The sequence below is a fragment of the Microtus oregoni genome, unplaced genomic scaffold, assembly GCF_018167655.1.
Source record: "Microtus oregoni isolate MIOR12 unplaced genomic scaffold, Mior012 000016F_ref0000370, whole genome shotgun sequence".
In the NCBI taxonomy this organism is placed as follows: Eukaryota; Metazoa; Chordata; class Mammalia; order Rodentia; family Cricetidae; genus Microtus; species Microtus oregoni.
Window position 1 is genome coordinate 22,280,495 of NW_024543075.1, and position 16,745 is coordinate 22,297,239.

The following is a 16,745-nucleotide window of genomic DNA, read 5'->3' on the forward strand; positions in this document are numbered from 1 at the left end:
TGTTTCTAGAAAGGAGCTGCTTGAACACAGAACATGTAGATTTTCAATATTATGTCTCGTTCTTTAGCCCCATAGGGAACATTCGAGACAAATCTTGTCTATCAAGTGACTAACAGGGAACAATGAGAAGAGCAATCTTAGGATGCCTCTCCCTCCAAGACTGCGACATGGACTCACCAATTACTATGCCATGTCATGTTGGGAAACCCTAGTGGTTGACCACTTCCTGCGAGTGGGAAGGGACTAGTTAGATAAGACGTCACCCTTTCACCTCTGTCTTCATCCTGGAAGACAAAACTGTGGTCTCCTAGAATGCATCCACCACACAATGTAGCACAGCTGCGTCATGTCAGCCCAGAGGCTCTGTTCCCTTTCTGTCTCTCACTCTCAACAAACACTCCAATGTCACAATCAGGAGGCATCATATGGCCGCGAGCCATCGCAGCCTGATGATGGATGTGTTTTTACTGATGTGTGTTGGATCATTCTTTTGAGCGTTATTTAAAAATTCTCCTAAGTCTCGACACATTGGGAGCCTGAGCTGCTGCTGATTTGCAAGTGAGAGCTCCAAGAAATGACTTAGAGAGCAGGACCCGAGCAAGTCTAAGGTTCCCAGGCACCACCCTCAACCCTTCCCAGGCCTCTCATGACTGTCTGGGAGCAGGAGGGACACCACTGCCGGTAGATGCACTTGCTCACCTCTGGGGCAATGTAGTCCGGAGTGCCGCAGAAAGTCTTGGTTGTCACCCCATCCCAGATGTTCTCCTTACACATGCCAAAGTCTGCGATCTTGATGTGCCCCTCAGAATCCAGCATCACGTTGTCAAGTTTTAGGTCACTGTGGCGGATATAAGGGTTTGGGAACTTAGTCACATGCTGCTTCTTTTAAGTCAACCGACGATCCTTTGATATGAATACATCACACGTCTGTGCTGGGAGCTTCGAGGACACCCATGCAAAATGAAACAGGCTTGTTCCTTGGGCAGCTCACAGTCTGGCAGGGGGAATATGACAAAGGGGCCACAGACCTCTATGCTTTCTCTCCAGAGTGAGATCATGAAGCTCAAAAAACATAGACTCAGAGAAGTTACTTTAGCTCCAAGTATTCCTGGCTCTTCTAGTGTAAAGGTCAGCATTCAGGAGCGCCAGCTGCCCCTTCAATCAATAGGTATCTGTTGCATATCTACCGTGTGTCAGGCACTATTCCTGGGGCTCGATGCATTAGTTACGAATGAGAAAAGTAAGCATATTTCTCCTATTCCAATTAAATCCCAGTGTTGAGCCAAGATAACTAATGTTTCACTCATTTGGATTCTGATGGGCAAGATGGTGCAAAGGAAAACGACAAAGAGATAATAATGGTGGAAAGAGAGGTCGCTATTGGACAGGCTTCAAGCTAAGGAGTCTGTGCTCTGCTCTCATTCCTATATTGCCATCTGTGTGAATTAGGAAGGGTTCATGTTCTGGGAAATCGCTGCCTGTCTTCTGTCTGTAAGACTGCTCCCACATCCACAGGGTTATCTTTCATACATGCTCCTCCCTAAATATCTACTCCCGTGTCAGCGTGTTGTGCACCAGTGCGTAAGGATGCTCATTGGGGCAGACTGTTCTGGTTCTAATAGAAGACAAGGAAGTCCAGTTCTCCAGGAGGTATGGAACCTCCTTCCTAACTCAGAGCTCTCTCTCTCTCTCAGAGAATCTTGATCAGGTTCTGAATGCCTGTACAACTCTTTCTTTCTTGATCCTCAAGTCATGTAATGGGGTTGGTGATGAACTTGACTTCTGGCTCCAAGAGTGGTCTTACGGGACTGTAGTTGTCTATGGAAATAGCTACTCACAGTGACTGGCTCAACAACAGCCATGTGAGCCATTGGAGAACCATCAAAAATTTTGACACCATCTCCGTTACCCTGAGTGAAGAGGTAAGCTCTTTTACGCTGGGATGACGCAGGTGCTAAAATATAATTTTAGAAGCTCCAGAGTCCCGGGATGAAGAACAGAAAGCTAATAAAGATAAATCAGCGCCTATAAGGGCACATGCTTTCAGATGTGTCCACAGACTTCTCCATGGCAGCCAATAAATCCCTCCACTAACTTAAGTGAGTCTGTAATTGAGTTGAGGTGGTCCCTTCAGCGGAGTAGATATCTTAACAACATATCATGACACCTCCTATCTGTCTGTGAGGTCTCTTCATCCCGGAGGAGATTGCACCTATCGCAGACAGCAACCTTCCCTCCCAAGTACCTTTGGCATCACCCATGGGACCTATCTTAGACAGTTTTCATACCTGTCTTCAAGGCATTGTCTCCGAATGCCAGGCTAGAAACCACAAGTGCTGCACTATGTAACAATGAAATACACCAGATGCATGTGTGCATTTGCTACACATGACACCTCTTAGCTTGATCATATGCCCAGACACAGGCAGCTGGGGCACTTATCCTGCTCTAGATGTGAATTATCACGACCGGCTTTCGTATGTAGGTGGTGGGGATCTGAACTCAGGTCTTCATGCCTGCACTTTGCCCACTGAGCTATCCCCTCAGCCTTGAATTACTTTGGTTGCAGTTTTCCCCTGTATCAAACTCTCTTAGTCTGGAGGGCTGGAACATTTATCTCGAAGAACTCCATTAAGGAAAACCAGCACCGACCTCAGAGCCAGCGATCAATAAACCAGATACTAAGCCCAACAAAAAGGATCTTTTAGCCTCCGCTGACCTCCGTCCCTGTGTAGCATGCTCCCCGGAAAAGGAAAATTGAAAAATTTGTCATCTTCTTTCCTTAAGAACTGCACTACCCAGGACGAGTGAGGGCAGGGATTTCGAAATCATGCATACTCCACATAGGCAGCAGAGCTCTAACTATACTCTGAATATTTTCCTTATGCCCACAGGTAAGTGTAGTCCTCATCCTGCATCAAAAAAACTTCTTTTTGCAACAGATGGAAACAATCACAGAAAAGCATACCCGATAAAGAGACATAGATGTGGGGCCCAATCACAATGGCTACCTCTACAGTATAACTCCCACACCTAAGGCTCAGAAGAGGGGGTGGAAAGAGTGTAAGAGCCAGAGGATCAGGGAGTTTGCTGTGAGATTGCATCTCCTAGTAACACTAGAAGCCACACCCATAAAGTCTCACCTATATGACTTGTTCAAATGTGAGCTGAACAAGGACAACAATAGACGTGCCAGTGGGAATGGGAGAAAGACCCTACACAAAAACCACAGAGAGCTAAGGAACACTTGGCGAGGGAGAAATAATCTTCTCCAAGGAAGAGCACACCAATTGCTTGGTTATCCAACTCCAAATGATCACTCTGAAAACATGCATACAAGTCACATTCTACAGACTGAGCAGGTTATACTAATGTATTTGGAAATATGTGTGTGCACAAACATATGTGCAACAATTAATGAAAAAAGAGACCAGGAATTTGAAAGAGAGAGAGGAGAGGTAGATGGGATTGTGTGGAGGGAAGAAAGGGAAGGGAGAAACCATGCAAGACCCATGCTATCAAGTAGAGATCTAAATGAAGAAGGAAGAGATTTGTAACACTTGAAAATATTTTTCCACTGTAGAGGAAGTTTATATGAAATCATAAAATTAAATATATTTGTTGTGCATTTTTACAATTTTATTTGATTATTAATGTCTAGAGCTCTTTCAACTGAGTTTCTTAATAGTGAGCAACAGAAAACAACTTTAATGATTTTAATATGGAAGGGAATCTATAGAAAAATATTGAGGAGTTCACAGAATCTCTGAGGAGGATGAAGAACACAGCAGGGAGGCTTTACAAGGCAGAACCACGCCTGATCAAAATGCAGAGTGGGCACAGCGAAGCTACACTGGCATTACGACGAGATACAGACATTGCTTCTTGTTCCATGAGGCCCTGAAGCTGTACTCTACAAGTTACTGCGCACATCTGCTTCTCCTCTTGCCTCTGGAAACCAGCTGCAGCTGGTGACTGTGGCCATTCTCAGCTATGGTTTTCCTTGGTCACCAGTTTTCTTGACCCATTCTGAATACAACAGAATGTCTAAACCTGAGCCATGGGCTTGACCCTGCTCATAGAAGCTGTGCATGCATGCATGCAATCATTTCATATCTCCTTATTTTGAATATAATATCTTACTATGTAGCTCAGGTTAGCTTTGGACTCATCATCCTCCTGCTTCGTGTTCCCATGTTCTAGTGCTATAGATATGTATAGCTACAGTTGGGTTTCTAGTCTTCACAGTAAGAAATGGACTTGGTAAAAAAAAAAATCCACCATATTAACAAAGGAGAATTAAAAGGGGAATCTATTGATAGAAAAGAGAGATGAGAGAGAGAGAGAGAGGCAGGTAGATAGGCAGATAGATATGCAGGTAGATAGATAGATAGATAGATAGATAGATAGATAGATAGATAGATAGATATAGAGAGATAGACAGGCAGGGTAGACAGACAGACAGAACATTTTAGAGAAGAGGCTGTCTTAGGACCTGAACTGTTCATCAATTCCAAATCTCAAAGCAGATCCTGGTATGCTGAAAATGAGCCTTAATCCCCATCTTAGCAAACACGAACTCAGTTTCATTTCCGGGCCTGGGTTGTCTTCTAACATATGTCTTAGTTCACACTTAATCTTCTCAGGAGCCTGGTTGGTTCTATTCTTTGAGAGGTATGTCCTATGCAGGAGTAAGACCTACTGTCAGTACATCAGGTGAAATTCTTAATTAGTGCAAATTTACCCATAGTTCTTGGTTTTGGAGATTAAGCAGTGACTAAAGTCATTGGCTTGAATGTAGGGTCACATCACACAGATGACAATTCCCTTCTATACAGAAGGTAGTGTGTGCCTTCTGAGGCCAGAATTACTTCCAGCACAAGATGACCCCATTATGAGAGGGACACTTGAGAGACTGAAGGATTCCAAAGTTTCATGTTATACTGACATGGTGGTGCGTGTTCACTGAGGGCAATCGTTGTCAAGATGACCAAACTATTTAAAACTAATTGATTTGCCTTTCTGATTCTGTACATTCACTGGACGATCTATGAGGCAGACAAAACCACTTTTCCCAATGCATTAACTTCTTCATTATCAGGGGAAGAAATGGGGGTGTGCCATGCTCGGAACAATATCATCTCTCCTCCCGATCCCATGCCACTGCTGCTGAGCAAATCAAGCTGGGCTCCGTGGGACTCCTGCAAGGCTTCCCCTTCCATTGCTCTTTCCCCTAACAACTCTAGCTTTGCCTCCACCCACCTGGAAACAGCCAAAGTTGGTATCTCCCTATAGTTTGTCCATATCCTTCAGCTCTCGAATAATGGGTCCAAGACCCCAGGCATCTCTAACCCCAGGCAAAAATTCCCATTCCTTCTGTGTTAGAAAGGTGACCATTGATCCCCAGCACCAGCAGCCCCCTTCTGTATTTTCTATAGGTCACTTCTGTCTCTTGCTTGACAGTTGTCATCTCTTGGAACAGTACTCAACACATAGTAGGCTTTTGATGAATATCTGCCAAACCAATGAATGGAACGGGCTTCTATGACTCTTCAGGGGCCTTTAAATAGACCCTTGCCCATGCTAAGAGCTGATAAAAGCACACGCCCCACCAGGTCCTATTACATAACAGCCAGTCAATTCCCCCGTAGCCTGTGCCATTCTCATCGACGTAGCACAAGAGGAACTGTACGCCCTGGACTCGCTGACAAATCGCAGCCTCGGGCTCGCTACCCTGCCTTGCATGAAATATAAAATGGCGTGACTCATACAGCTATGATCACACACTTGTTTCTCCACAAACCGGCAAATGCCAACTTCTGAAGTTAATCCTGTCTTTCAGGGAGAGCAACTCAGAGATTTATTTCCAAACTGCAGCTACATGCAAGGAAAATGGTTGCATAATCGTACAGCCCTGCCACATTCTGCAAGTTAATTCTTTTCATGCTTCCTGGATGTGCAGGTCCAGGAGAAGAGTGTTGGCACCCTCTTGTCAGAGGCCCGTCTTCTCAGAGACTCAGTGTACTCGTGTTTGAGGTCCCAAAGAATCATGGGTGACACAGTCCATCAAGATTTTTCTATCACCATAGACAGCTGCCCAAACTTTGCCAGGGCAGTGGGCGATGCTGCCTGGCAGAACACATGCCCAAGTTAGTACTGGAGAATTCCTCCCCCACCACGGATTCTAATTTTAAAAGCAGTTGAAGAAAGAGGCAGGAAGGGAGGAGCTGAGGGAGCCGTGGAGATGGAAAGAACAGCCATGCTCACTTACCGGTAAATGATGCCCTTGCTCTGTAAGAAGAACAGACCGATGGCGATCTCTGCAGCATAAAATCTGAAATTAGAGAAGAACGGCGATGGAGAGAGTCAAGGACACCATGTGCTTGGCAACTCCAAGAAGTCGCTATCACATTGAACAAGGCACAGGGCATGGAGAGCCCACTATGGACTGTCAGCTCTACATCTCATAAAGTGCTGAACACATGGGTTGGCCAACGGGATGGCTCAGAGTAACCCACGGCAATGGGTAAAGGGTCAGCAGTTGCATAGTGGCGAGGGACCTATGGGGTGGGTGGGCTGGTGCAGAAGGATTGTTTCCATCTGCTGCATGTTAAAGGATTGCAGTGAGAGCACCTGGCAGCTGTAGGGAGCTTAGCATGCACTCGGCATAGTTTCCAGGGTTGTCTGTTTTAATTCAACCTAGAATGTGATGCCATAGATCCTACTAGTACACCTTTGCTTTACCAACGAGACCAGGTGCGTTCAGGGTGCCATGGCTGTAGGCAGCCCCTTTGCTAAACAAACGGGGAAACCGAGGCTCAGAAATGAAGTCTGTGAAGAGCCTGGAAAAGACAGACAGCAAACAGTGGTCCAGCTAGGACTGGAAACAGCTGGCGTCTCAAGTGTAACTTTGTGGAAGTCTACCAAAAAGAAGTTTATTGGGGGGGTTTCTAGGGGTACAGGTTCTGTACAGGGGTACAGAAACCAGAGTACTGTGCATCTAGGCATATTCTCAGTCCTTGTTTTGTTATGTTATTTCTTAAGGTCTAACCTCACTCTGTAGCTCAACTCTGTAACTTGTCATGTAGCCCAGGCTTGCCTCAAACGTGAAATCTCCCTGCCTAAGCCTCCCAAGGTCTGGCCACCGTGCCTGGCTCATGAAAGAGATTTTAAGAACACTTTTTAAAAAAAAAGCCAGTTATACCACAAGGGTTGGGACCTCAGGGATCTGTGTTGAGTCTTCATAGTACATGTCACATAGCAATGAGTTAAACCCGGGTCAACTCCATGTCCGAGAAGAAAGGAGAAGCAGTTCTAACTCTGATATTGTCACGACCCTTGAGTTGGAAGCATGGGAAATAGTGTTCCTGCCTTCAGCAGGTGGGAAGATAAGAAGGAGGCCGAAAGGAACTGCAGCCCACAGCTCTCCCAGAACTGCACGGTGAGGCCCTCGAGGGGCTTTCGGGACTCTCTAGAGAAGCAACACAATCTAAGCAAACACCCAGGAAGGGGAATTGACGTTCATTCCTGTGGCTTTTTCTGTTCCTGCTCACCCACGGGGTTCTAAGCAAAGAAAAAGCTTAGTGAGATTTTTTTTTAATTTTATACATTATTTTTTACTGGCTTATGCATTGGAAGGAACAAAATGGAGAACCCACAGACCGCGGCTGCTAATCAACCTGATCCTTTATCTCCCCCAGAGTCAGAGAAGAAAAGGTGTAGGAAACAGATGAACACACACAGGTGGCCTCCCCCACAGATCCTCCACTAGTGCCAGAACCTTGACGTTTGCCCAGCTCCAGGTCTCCGGTCGCTTGTTCGTAAATCTTGGGTGAAACTATCTCTCTCCCCGTGCTGCTCAGGATAAAATGAGACCGTGTTTGTTCAGTACTCGGGGGCTGGCACAAAGAGAGCTCTCAATAAATATTAGCAAACGAACAAACAAAAACTTGCTAAGATGCTAAGACATTCTCCGAGAAAGATGGAAGACCTTCTTTAGGATTGAGGGGCCAAAAAATTTTTTTTGAGATTATGAAACAACCATTGCTTTAGGGCTATGAGTTCTTAGCCAGCCTTCAGGAACATAATGAAAAATTCCCCAAACAAGCAGAATATGGTTCTCTTTGGCCAAATATTCTTCCCAAAGAGGAAGCTTTAGTTGTTGAAAATCCTCATTGGCTAAAACTTCAAAGGCACTGGCACCCATATATCCCAAGGAAAGGGCACAGCAGGAGGTCCGTCTTACACTGCGTGGGGCTCCTTGAACCGGCCAACTTGTTGGATGTGGTACATGAGGTCACCCCCGTTCACATACTCCATCACAAAGTACAGGCGGTCCTGCGGAAAGAGAGCAGACAGCAATATCAATCAACCCCATAGTTTCTCAGGCTACAAATAGGGAACAGGGAGTAGCTTGGATTCATGATTAAAACTGCCAGGACTCTGACGCATTCTTTCACGCAGGAACTAGCATTCTCTTAAGGGTAGCCTCTGTGCTGCTGTCAGTATGCAGGCTAGCATAGGTGGAATGAAACTGCTTTTAATTAGTAACTACAAATTGAAATTCATTTGTGCTGGAAAATATAATTAACACGTGGATCTTACTACTTAATTGATATTATTGTTTAGAACAGGGTTTGCTGGAATAAAAAGTAGGAAATACTGGGTAGATAATTTTACAGTAGTAGGTGTCTGTGGGAGCCGATCTTCACATTGTCTCTCCGGTGATTTCACTTCCTAATATGCATGCCCTCCTGTACCACCTCCCCTCAATGACAGGGCTAATAACAGCATTTAGATTTGGGGATGCGGTCACAAAAGACCTCACAATTTCCACTCTGCACTTTCTTTTTTAAAAAATATTTATTTATTTATTTATTTATTTATTTATTTATTTATTTATTATGTATATAATATTCTGTCTGTGTGTATGTCTGCAGGCCAGAAGAGAGCACCTGACCTTATTACAGATGGTTGTGAGCCACCATGTGGTTGCCGGGAATTGAACTCAGGACCTTTGGAAGAGCAGGCAATGCTCTTAACCACTGAGCCATCTCTCCAGCCCCCACTCTGCACTTTCTTGAATTACGTTTTCTACGGCAGTCGTGATCTGGAGACACAAAACCAACACTAGAAGAGACCTATTGGCAAAGACCCAATGTTTCTTATCCACAGACAGCATTGGCTTTCTAGTCACGTGAACAAATCACCCTGGAAAAGACTATTTCTCCTCAGTCATGCTTTCAGGGGACTGCAGTCCCCACTGGCCACTTGACCGTAACATCATTTGAGACCAGATACTGGACTTTTAGAGAGGTGTGCCAGCCCAAATCCCTGACGGGAAAGAACTATGAAGTGATAAGTGTTTACTGTTGCTTTAAGTCACAGAGTTTTGAGGAACTAGGTGGCAGACATCTGACCTGGTGGCTGGCAATATCCACCAATTAGCAAAGTTTGAAAAGTAGCAGCCTAGAAAGATTGTTGTGGTTTGGGCCTGAAATACCTCCCCAAATGTTCCTGTGTTGAAGGCTTGAGCCCTAGCTGTGGTAGTTACCTTTCTTGACACTAACTGAAAACCCCGAGACTACTACTTAAGGAGAAGACAGGTCTGTTTTGGTTCATGCTTTCTGTCCATGATCACCTGTCTCCACAGTTTTAGATTAGATTAATACGAAACAGAACGTCAAGGTGACAGCAACATGTGGGAGAGCCCCTCATCTGAGGGCAAACAGGAACTAGACAGAGGAAACAGGGAAGGAGTCAGAACAAACAATAGTTCCTGGGAACATCCTCAGGTCACCTACTGACCTTATTGGTTCCACTGCCTACTTCACTACTTCCCAGTTAAAATCCTCATACTGGTGGGGGATTAATACACTGCCTAGACAAGAGCTCTTAGGACCCAGTTACTTCACACGAGTCCATCTGCTGGGGGCCAAGGCCTCGGTCTATGAGTCTATGAAGACACATTGTATTCAACCCAAAACATCGGTGTATCAGTGTCTAGAGGTGAAGCCTTGGGAAATTGGTTGGATCATGAGACTTCTGACTTCATTAATGGGTTAATTTGCCTATGGGCCATAACTTATTAAGCTATGGGGAGGCAGGGGAACATTAGGAGATGGTACCCCTAGCTAGAGGAAATGGGTCTCTGGGACATGACCTTGGGGGGTATATTTTTGTCTCTGACTGCTTCCCTAGCCTTCCTTCCTTCCTATGCTCCACCACAGTGCTCTGCCATCATGTTCTACCCCATCTAGAGGAAAATGGTGTGGGGGTCCAAGTGGCCATAGACTGAACCCTGTGAAGCCATGGGCCATAGACTGAACCCTGTGTAGCCAAGAGCCATAGACTGAACCCTGTGTAGCCATGAGCCATAGATTGAACCCTGTGTAGCCATGAGCCATAGACGGAACCCTGTGAAGCCATGAGCCAAAATTCACCTTTTTTCCCCTTTAAATTGTTTTTCTCAGACATTTTGTTACAGAAAATAGCCATATGTGCCAAGCATATCTCAGGTATTTTCATGGTGAATCCAGCAAATTGCCCTAAATCTCTCAAGACTGAAGTTTAAAAGGAAGGTGCATGCTATCATGACCTTCCTGTCAGGAGAAATGACATTCTGAAGAAACCCCTGCACCTTTCCCTTCAGCTGTCAGACTGTGAAGACAATAGATTCTCCCAAAATTAAAATTTCCCCAGAAATCCCACACAGGGAGAAGAAGAAGATGAAGAGCTGGTGTCCAGTCAGAGGAGGAACTCGCCTCTCAGGAAGAGATTACACATAGTCTGTCAGCCTGCTAGACCACCCTGCAGGACAGACCAGAGCCAAGACCGTGATGGGTCAGTGCAGACACCTTGAGCGGGACAGCTTAGTTAGTCATGTCCAGACTCCCTCTATCGAAAGCTAAGCCGTGTCAATAACCCCCAAGAGAGACTCCCTCTTCCCTATGTGCCTATAGTGGGCAATCTAATCTCTCTTCTCTTCTTTTTATAAGCAACATCAAGAACCTAAAACAAGGACACGTGCAGAAATGAAATGACTGGGACCAGGACAAAATCTGAATCTCAGCTTAGGGGATTTTTCACATGTCTCTCAAGGCATGCTGTGAACTCCTTTCAGGTCAGGGGCGGTGTGAGGCTCTTTCTGATACCATGAGCCTACAGGAGGTGCCTGGAGGGTGAAAGAACGCATGTTTAGAAGTCAAAGAGACTTTTTAGAAACCCAGCTCTGGTTCCTGATAGCAGAGGATCTCGAGTGTTAACATTTGGGTCCCTTCATTTGAATCAGACGCAAGGTGCTGTTGGTGAGGTTGATGGGGCAGACGGCATCGTGGTCCCTGGGAAATGTCCACCTGAGATTTGACGCTTCTCCTTCTGTCAAAGAGTGTTTGCTAAATGAATGAACGGCACCCCTCTTCTTAGTTCTGTCTGGTTTAGATCATTCCTTTATTCTGCTTTCTTTTGGCTTGCAGGGCCTGCACTATTTGCAGGAAACTAAAATCCCCCTCATGTTCCCAGGCTAAAAAAACTGTTTCCTCTAAATTAACCCACCCAGTCTAAGTCAGGTCCGCTTGTTATACTCTTCCGTGGACCTCTCTGGCTGTCCCCTCTGATCATATCATAGTTGGTAATTATATCTTTAACTGGATGATAGTCTGTCCCATCTGTTTATCCACTTATCCATTAAGTAAAGCAGTCATCACAGAGTCCTACTAGGTAGCAGATTACAGGTGCTGGGGGAAAAAAAGAAACGAACAAAACCAACAAAATTCCCTAGCATCTATGTTTCAACTTAGAAGAGTGAGTGATAGTGCTAAAGAGAATACTAAAGGTAATACACAGAGTGCCTAGGGTTGCAAGGGCTACATAAAAAACAATACAGGTTAAAGAGACAGGGATGTTGGCAGATAAGACAGGGAAAAAGACTTCCAACTACAATCAGGTGCTCAGGATAAAAGTCACTGAGAAGATGTTTGAGCAAAACCACCCAGAACAGGGATGTGTCTAAGGGAGGAAACAGCCTATGCAAAAGCCGTGGGCAGAGAGTCCACCCACTATGCCTTGGGATCCATCAGAAAGCAGTGAAAGTGGAGAACAGAGAAAAAGGGATAAAGAAAAAACGTGGAAGAGGGGACCAGAGATAGGCTGACTCAGGATAGGGGATCTGAACATGAGAAAAGGTACAGACTTGGGGTTTCACTTTGTGAGTGATTGTCTATGGTGGATAGCACCCCATGCCCACTGTCTCTGGCCAAAGCAATCCACTGATACAAATCAATGAGTAAATGGACGAAGGACACAGGAATTCGTGGGCACCTGAAGCACCATCATGAGTTAGAAGGCTCAGCAGCTTCCCTGGGAATAGGACTCAGAATATCATTCTATGTCCCTGGGCCTGCGACCCCTGTGTATGATGAAGACAGTATAACCATCCATCTCCAACAGAGTGGTCCCAGAAAGACACACAGAGCTATACACCATGACTCTGACAAAGACGGGGAGGGGCACCTGGTTTCTCAAGCTAGATCAGTACTGACCTGAACAGATCACCAACTCAATTTGTGAGGCATAGCATTTTTTAAGAGAAAAATGAAGCAAGAATTAAAATGAATAGAACAGAAAGGGTCAAAGTCCCGTGTACAGAACACTGAGTATGTTTCCATGACATGTGAGTTGGGTTCTTTAATGTGTAGGTAAAGCTGAGGTTTGTTGTAAAAGTTGGTATTACATGAAAAGCTGCAAAGCTACTGGGAGGACTAAAGCTGGGAGAACAAGCACAAGGAGGAAGCTGCAGGGCAAAGGTCCCCTCTCCAAAACGAGCACGGGGTGGAAATGTCATTTTGTTACCTACCAGCTGTGCAATGACATGCAACTGTTTAGCCTCTCTGCTCTCCAGATCTCTCTTCACTTATACAGTGGATACTCGTACCTGCTCATTAGGGTACTGAGCAAGATGGCATATACAGACTGCCTAAGATGCTGGCCTTGGAACAAATATTTCATCCAGTGTGTAAAGAAAAAAAATCCTTCCAATACATAAGCTTTTGTGTTACTCTATATAACCAGTATTGTATGTTTGTCAATTGTGTATTTTAAGGCATTGCACAGATAATAATGACAAAGCCACTTCACCAAGCCCTTTATGTATACCTGAGTTTTATGTATTTTACCTTTTTTTTTTTTGTATATCTAAAGGACCTACCATGGCAAGTATTAGATCATTCTCTGCCTTAATACATGGAAGCTAATGTGGAGAAAGGTTAACAGTCACTCAGCTGGTAAGTGGCAAAAGCGGGATTGGAATCAAGACGGATCAGTTCTAGGGTCAACACTGGAAGCTTCTCACTCTACTGGCCCCAGTGAGTACAAGCATCAGGGAAGGTTCTGAACTCACAGACATCACAGAGAAATGTATGGATGCATCATCCTTCCTTCACAGCCACCAGCCCAGCAGGGGAGAAGGTTCACAGTGCTCTCCCAGGGCATCCAGCTGGAGCTGGCAGGTTCACAGCAAACGGAGCAAGTCAACCAATTACATATCTTTTGAAATGGTTTCTTTCTTTCTCAGATCAATACTGTCTCCCCTTCTAACAACCTAATGAGAGGCAGGGAGGGAAATGGGAAGGTAGAATATGCGGTTTGCACAAAGGTCACGCCGAAGATGGTGGCAGAAAGCAGACAGTACACCAGAGCCAACGACACTCAGCCCCTGGTTCTTGGGGGGGGGGGTGATGGAAAACAAGCCTAAAAATAGCATCTGTCTTTGCCACACACTGAAGAGAACCAAAACACTTGCTTTTAAAAATTATTTTTAAAACTAGCAGATGGCATCGGCCACAGAGGGAGAAGTGAGGGAGAGACTTTACTTGCTTAATTTCTGGCTAGATTAATTCAACTTGTCCTCTCCCCCCGCCCCCCCAAACTCGGTATTTGGAATCCCATCACCTCGATGGCTAAAGGGAACTTTACGGTTTGTTTCCACTGCTAACTGTATGTGGAGAACCCGGATGTCCACCATCTTTGAATTGTACTAGTGTTCGCCCACCGATGCCTCAGATATTAAATATTATGGCTGGCATCTTGCTGTCCCTTTGCCTCTGAACACTTAATGATGTCCACTCTGTGTCAGGTAGTACTACAAAGCCCAGCCTTGCCTCTGTGAGGGACCCACAGTGTCCAGTGTGGAGGATTCCCCAGGCACCTCCCCAAATGCAATGTTTCTCAAAGCAGGGTAGCAGATAATGTTTTTTTTTTGTTTTGTTTTTTTTGTTTTTTTTTTTTTTTTTTTTTTTTTCGAGACAGGGTTTCTCTGTAGCTTTGGTGCCTGTCCTGGAACTAGCTCTTGTAGACCAGGCTGGCCTCAAACTCCCAGAGATCCACCTGCCTCTGCCTCCCGAGTGCTGGGATTAAAGGCGTGCGCCACCACCGCCCAGCGGTAGCAGATAATGTTAAGTAACCATAAGTGCACAGGTCTGTACTTTTTATAATTTGTGGTTTTGGAGTTTGAAAATATAATTAAAGATAGGAAACGTCTCATTTCATGGGTCTTATTGCTGACGAGGAAGAATAAGGCACCTGGAACCACACACGACCGGGCGCCATGGGAGGGACCTGATACCATCCGAAGATGACAAAGGAAACAAGGGAATTCCAGCTATTCCCCTGAATGGATTCGAGTTCTTCAGCAAGTTTAAGTTCTCTGTTAAAATGTATTTAAATGTAAATTTAAAATGTAAAATTACTTACAAATTAGTCTTAAAAATTCAGTTTATGGTTTTTTTTGTTGATGTTTATTTTGGTCTTGGTTTTGTTTGTTGTTTGTTTGTTTTTTCTGGGCATGGTAATACAGACTTAAAATGAAGAACTTGGGAGGCTGAGACAGGAAGATTGTAAGACCATTTCGGGCTACATAGCAGAACTAAAATAAGAAAGTTAAAAATCACTTTGAAAACAGAAACATAATTATTTATATTTGTTAAAACTTTATAAATGGAAAGTCATTGTTTCTCTAAAAAAACATAAACTCACATCTGGATTCTGCTACTTACATTCTATCCGATTTGACTTTGGTCCGTCGGTACTTTAAAGAATTTACTTTTAAAAAACAAACACCATTTGTCCATGCTACAAAATTCCTTTCCTACAGTAGTCAGGAATAACAAAGTTTGGAATGTCCAGCTGGAGGCTATCTAAAGCAAACCTTAAACAGAGGCAAGTTTGAGAACTTTCTCTGAGCATTGATTTTTTTGGTGTGTGAGTCATGGTATTAGTCATTATAGGTACCCAGATAAAGAGTAAGTTACATACCTTGTCTCTGGAGCATCCAAACTCTTGGCTAAAATATACATATAACTAACTCAAACCACAATCAAAATAAATGCAATATAAGAAATGGCATTAAGATTCCCAGAAGTGAACCTCCAGACCTGAGCTCACTATAGGGCCTCTTCCGCAGCTCCCAACTCTTTCCCAATTCGCCCCCTCCTCCACAGCTCCCTGAAACTTGGCTTTGCTTCCCACTCTTCTTACAAAACCATGGTCTCAAAAGTTCCTAGTCCTCACACCCATGGGTTTTGATAAGGGTTTACTTGATGGACCCTCTCCCCATATAGGAATCATAACGTATTTATTGAGGATTAGCACAAAGCCTACCACGGCTCTCCCGCTCCTGTCACAGCTCAGAGCCTTTCTCCAGGCTGATGCGCGCTGACTTGTATTTCTATCCTTCCCCTCTCTCCTGAGCTCCAGTCGGCTCCAGCTGGCTCCAGGACATCTCTAAGTGGGTGTTCCACTGTCATCTCCAATTAAAAGCTCAGAACGGCAAATTCACCATCTTTCTCTTCAGACTAGCCAGTCTGCTCGGCCTTAAAGCGCCTCCTCCAGACTGAGGCTGCTCTGACTTTTCCCTTTGGCCTGCAAGCTGAATGTAGCTGCTGTGCAGTCTTGGCTCTCTTTATTTCTTGCATTCCATCAGCAAATCAAAAATAAGTAAATAAATAAGCAAACAAATAATTAAAAATGTTGGTCTTATCACGTACAGTGGTTGTACAGGACTTTCCAAATTTGGAATCTGAATACAGGGGACAGTCATTTAAGATGATGGTTGCGCGGTAAATGCACAATTCATCTGAGGGTCCGCACATGGGGCCGGGGAGTGCAGAGAGACAGTCCTCCCTCAGTCTAGCTGAAATAGTGGGGCATGATGCCTGTGTGGTGGTGAGGGGCTTCTGACATTTTCTCTGTGGTGATGGTATATACGTGTGTGGCGTCTGCACCCAAGTGCCCACGTTTGTGTGTGCAGTCTAGAGGATGGCATTGAAGGGCCTGCTTTATCACCCTGCCTTATTTCTTTCAGACAGGGCCTCGATGCTCTGAAACAGGCAGTCGCAAGTTCTAGTGAGCCTCCTGTCTCCCTGCACACAGACCCTGCACTAGGGTTGCCGGTGTTGAAAGGAGCTGTGCCCAGCTGTTTATATAGGGTTGAGATCCAAATTCAGTTCCCTGTGCTTGTGGGACCAGCACTGTTATCCACTAGGCCATCTTCCCAGGTCCCTTGCCACGTTTAATTAGATCTTGGGAAGAACACGAACCACGTGGGCAGCTTTTGTGCCACATTCTAAGATGAATTGCGGTAAGTTGCCTACGTCATGATTTTTAATGATTTTTCAAGGCTGGTCCATGAGTTCAATGTGTCTGAAAGTTGCTCCCTTTATCGCACGCAGCCATCTGCTTCTCTCCAGAGG

General features: G+C 44.9%; 1 protein-coding gene across 2 annotated transcripts in view; it reads right to left on the minus strand.

Annotated features, from left to right (window-relative positions):
• The window catches only part of Prkcb (protein kinase C beta), a 341,534-nt gene that overhangs the window by 43,724 nt on the left and 281,065 nt on the right, over positions 1–16,745 (minus strand). For both annotated transcript variants that reach the window (XR_005975798.1, XM_041667187.1), the window contains exons 11-13: positions 8,246–8,337; positions 6,272–6,334; positions 700–838 (exon numbers count right to left, since the gene is read on the minus strand). Coding sequence is in view for 1 of the 2 variants with exons in the window: in XM_041667187.1 (XP_041523121.1) it covers positions 700–838; positions 6,272–6,334; positions 8,246–8,337 (294 nt within the window). In the remaining variant the exon portion in view is untranslated. The remainder of the gene's footprint in view (positions 1–699; positions 839–6,271; positions 6,335–8,245; positions 8,338–16,745) is intronic.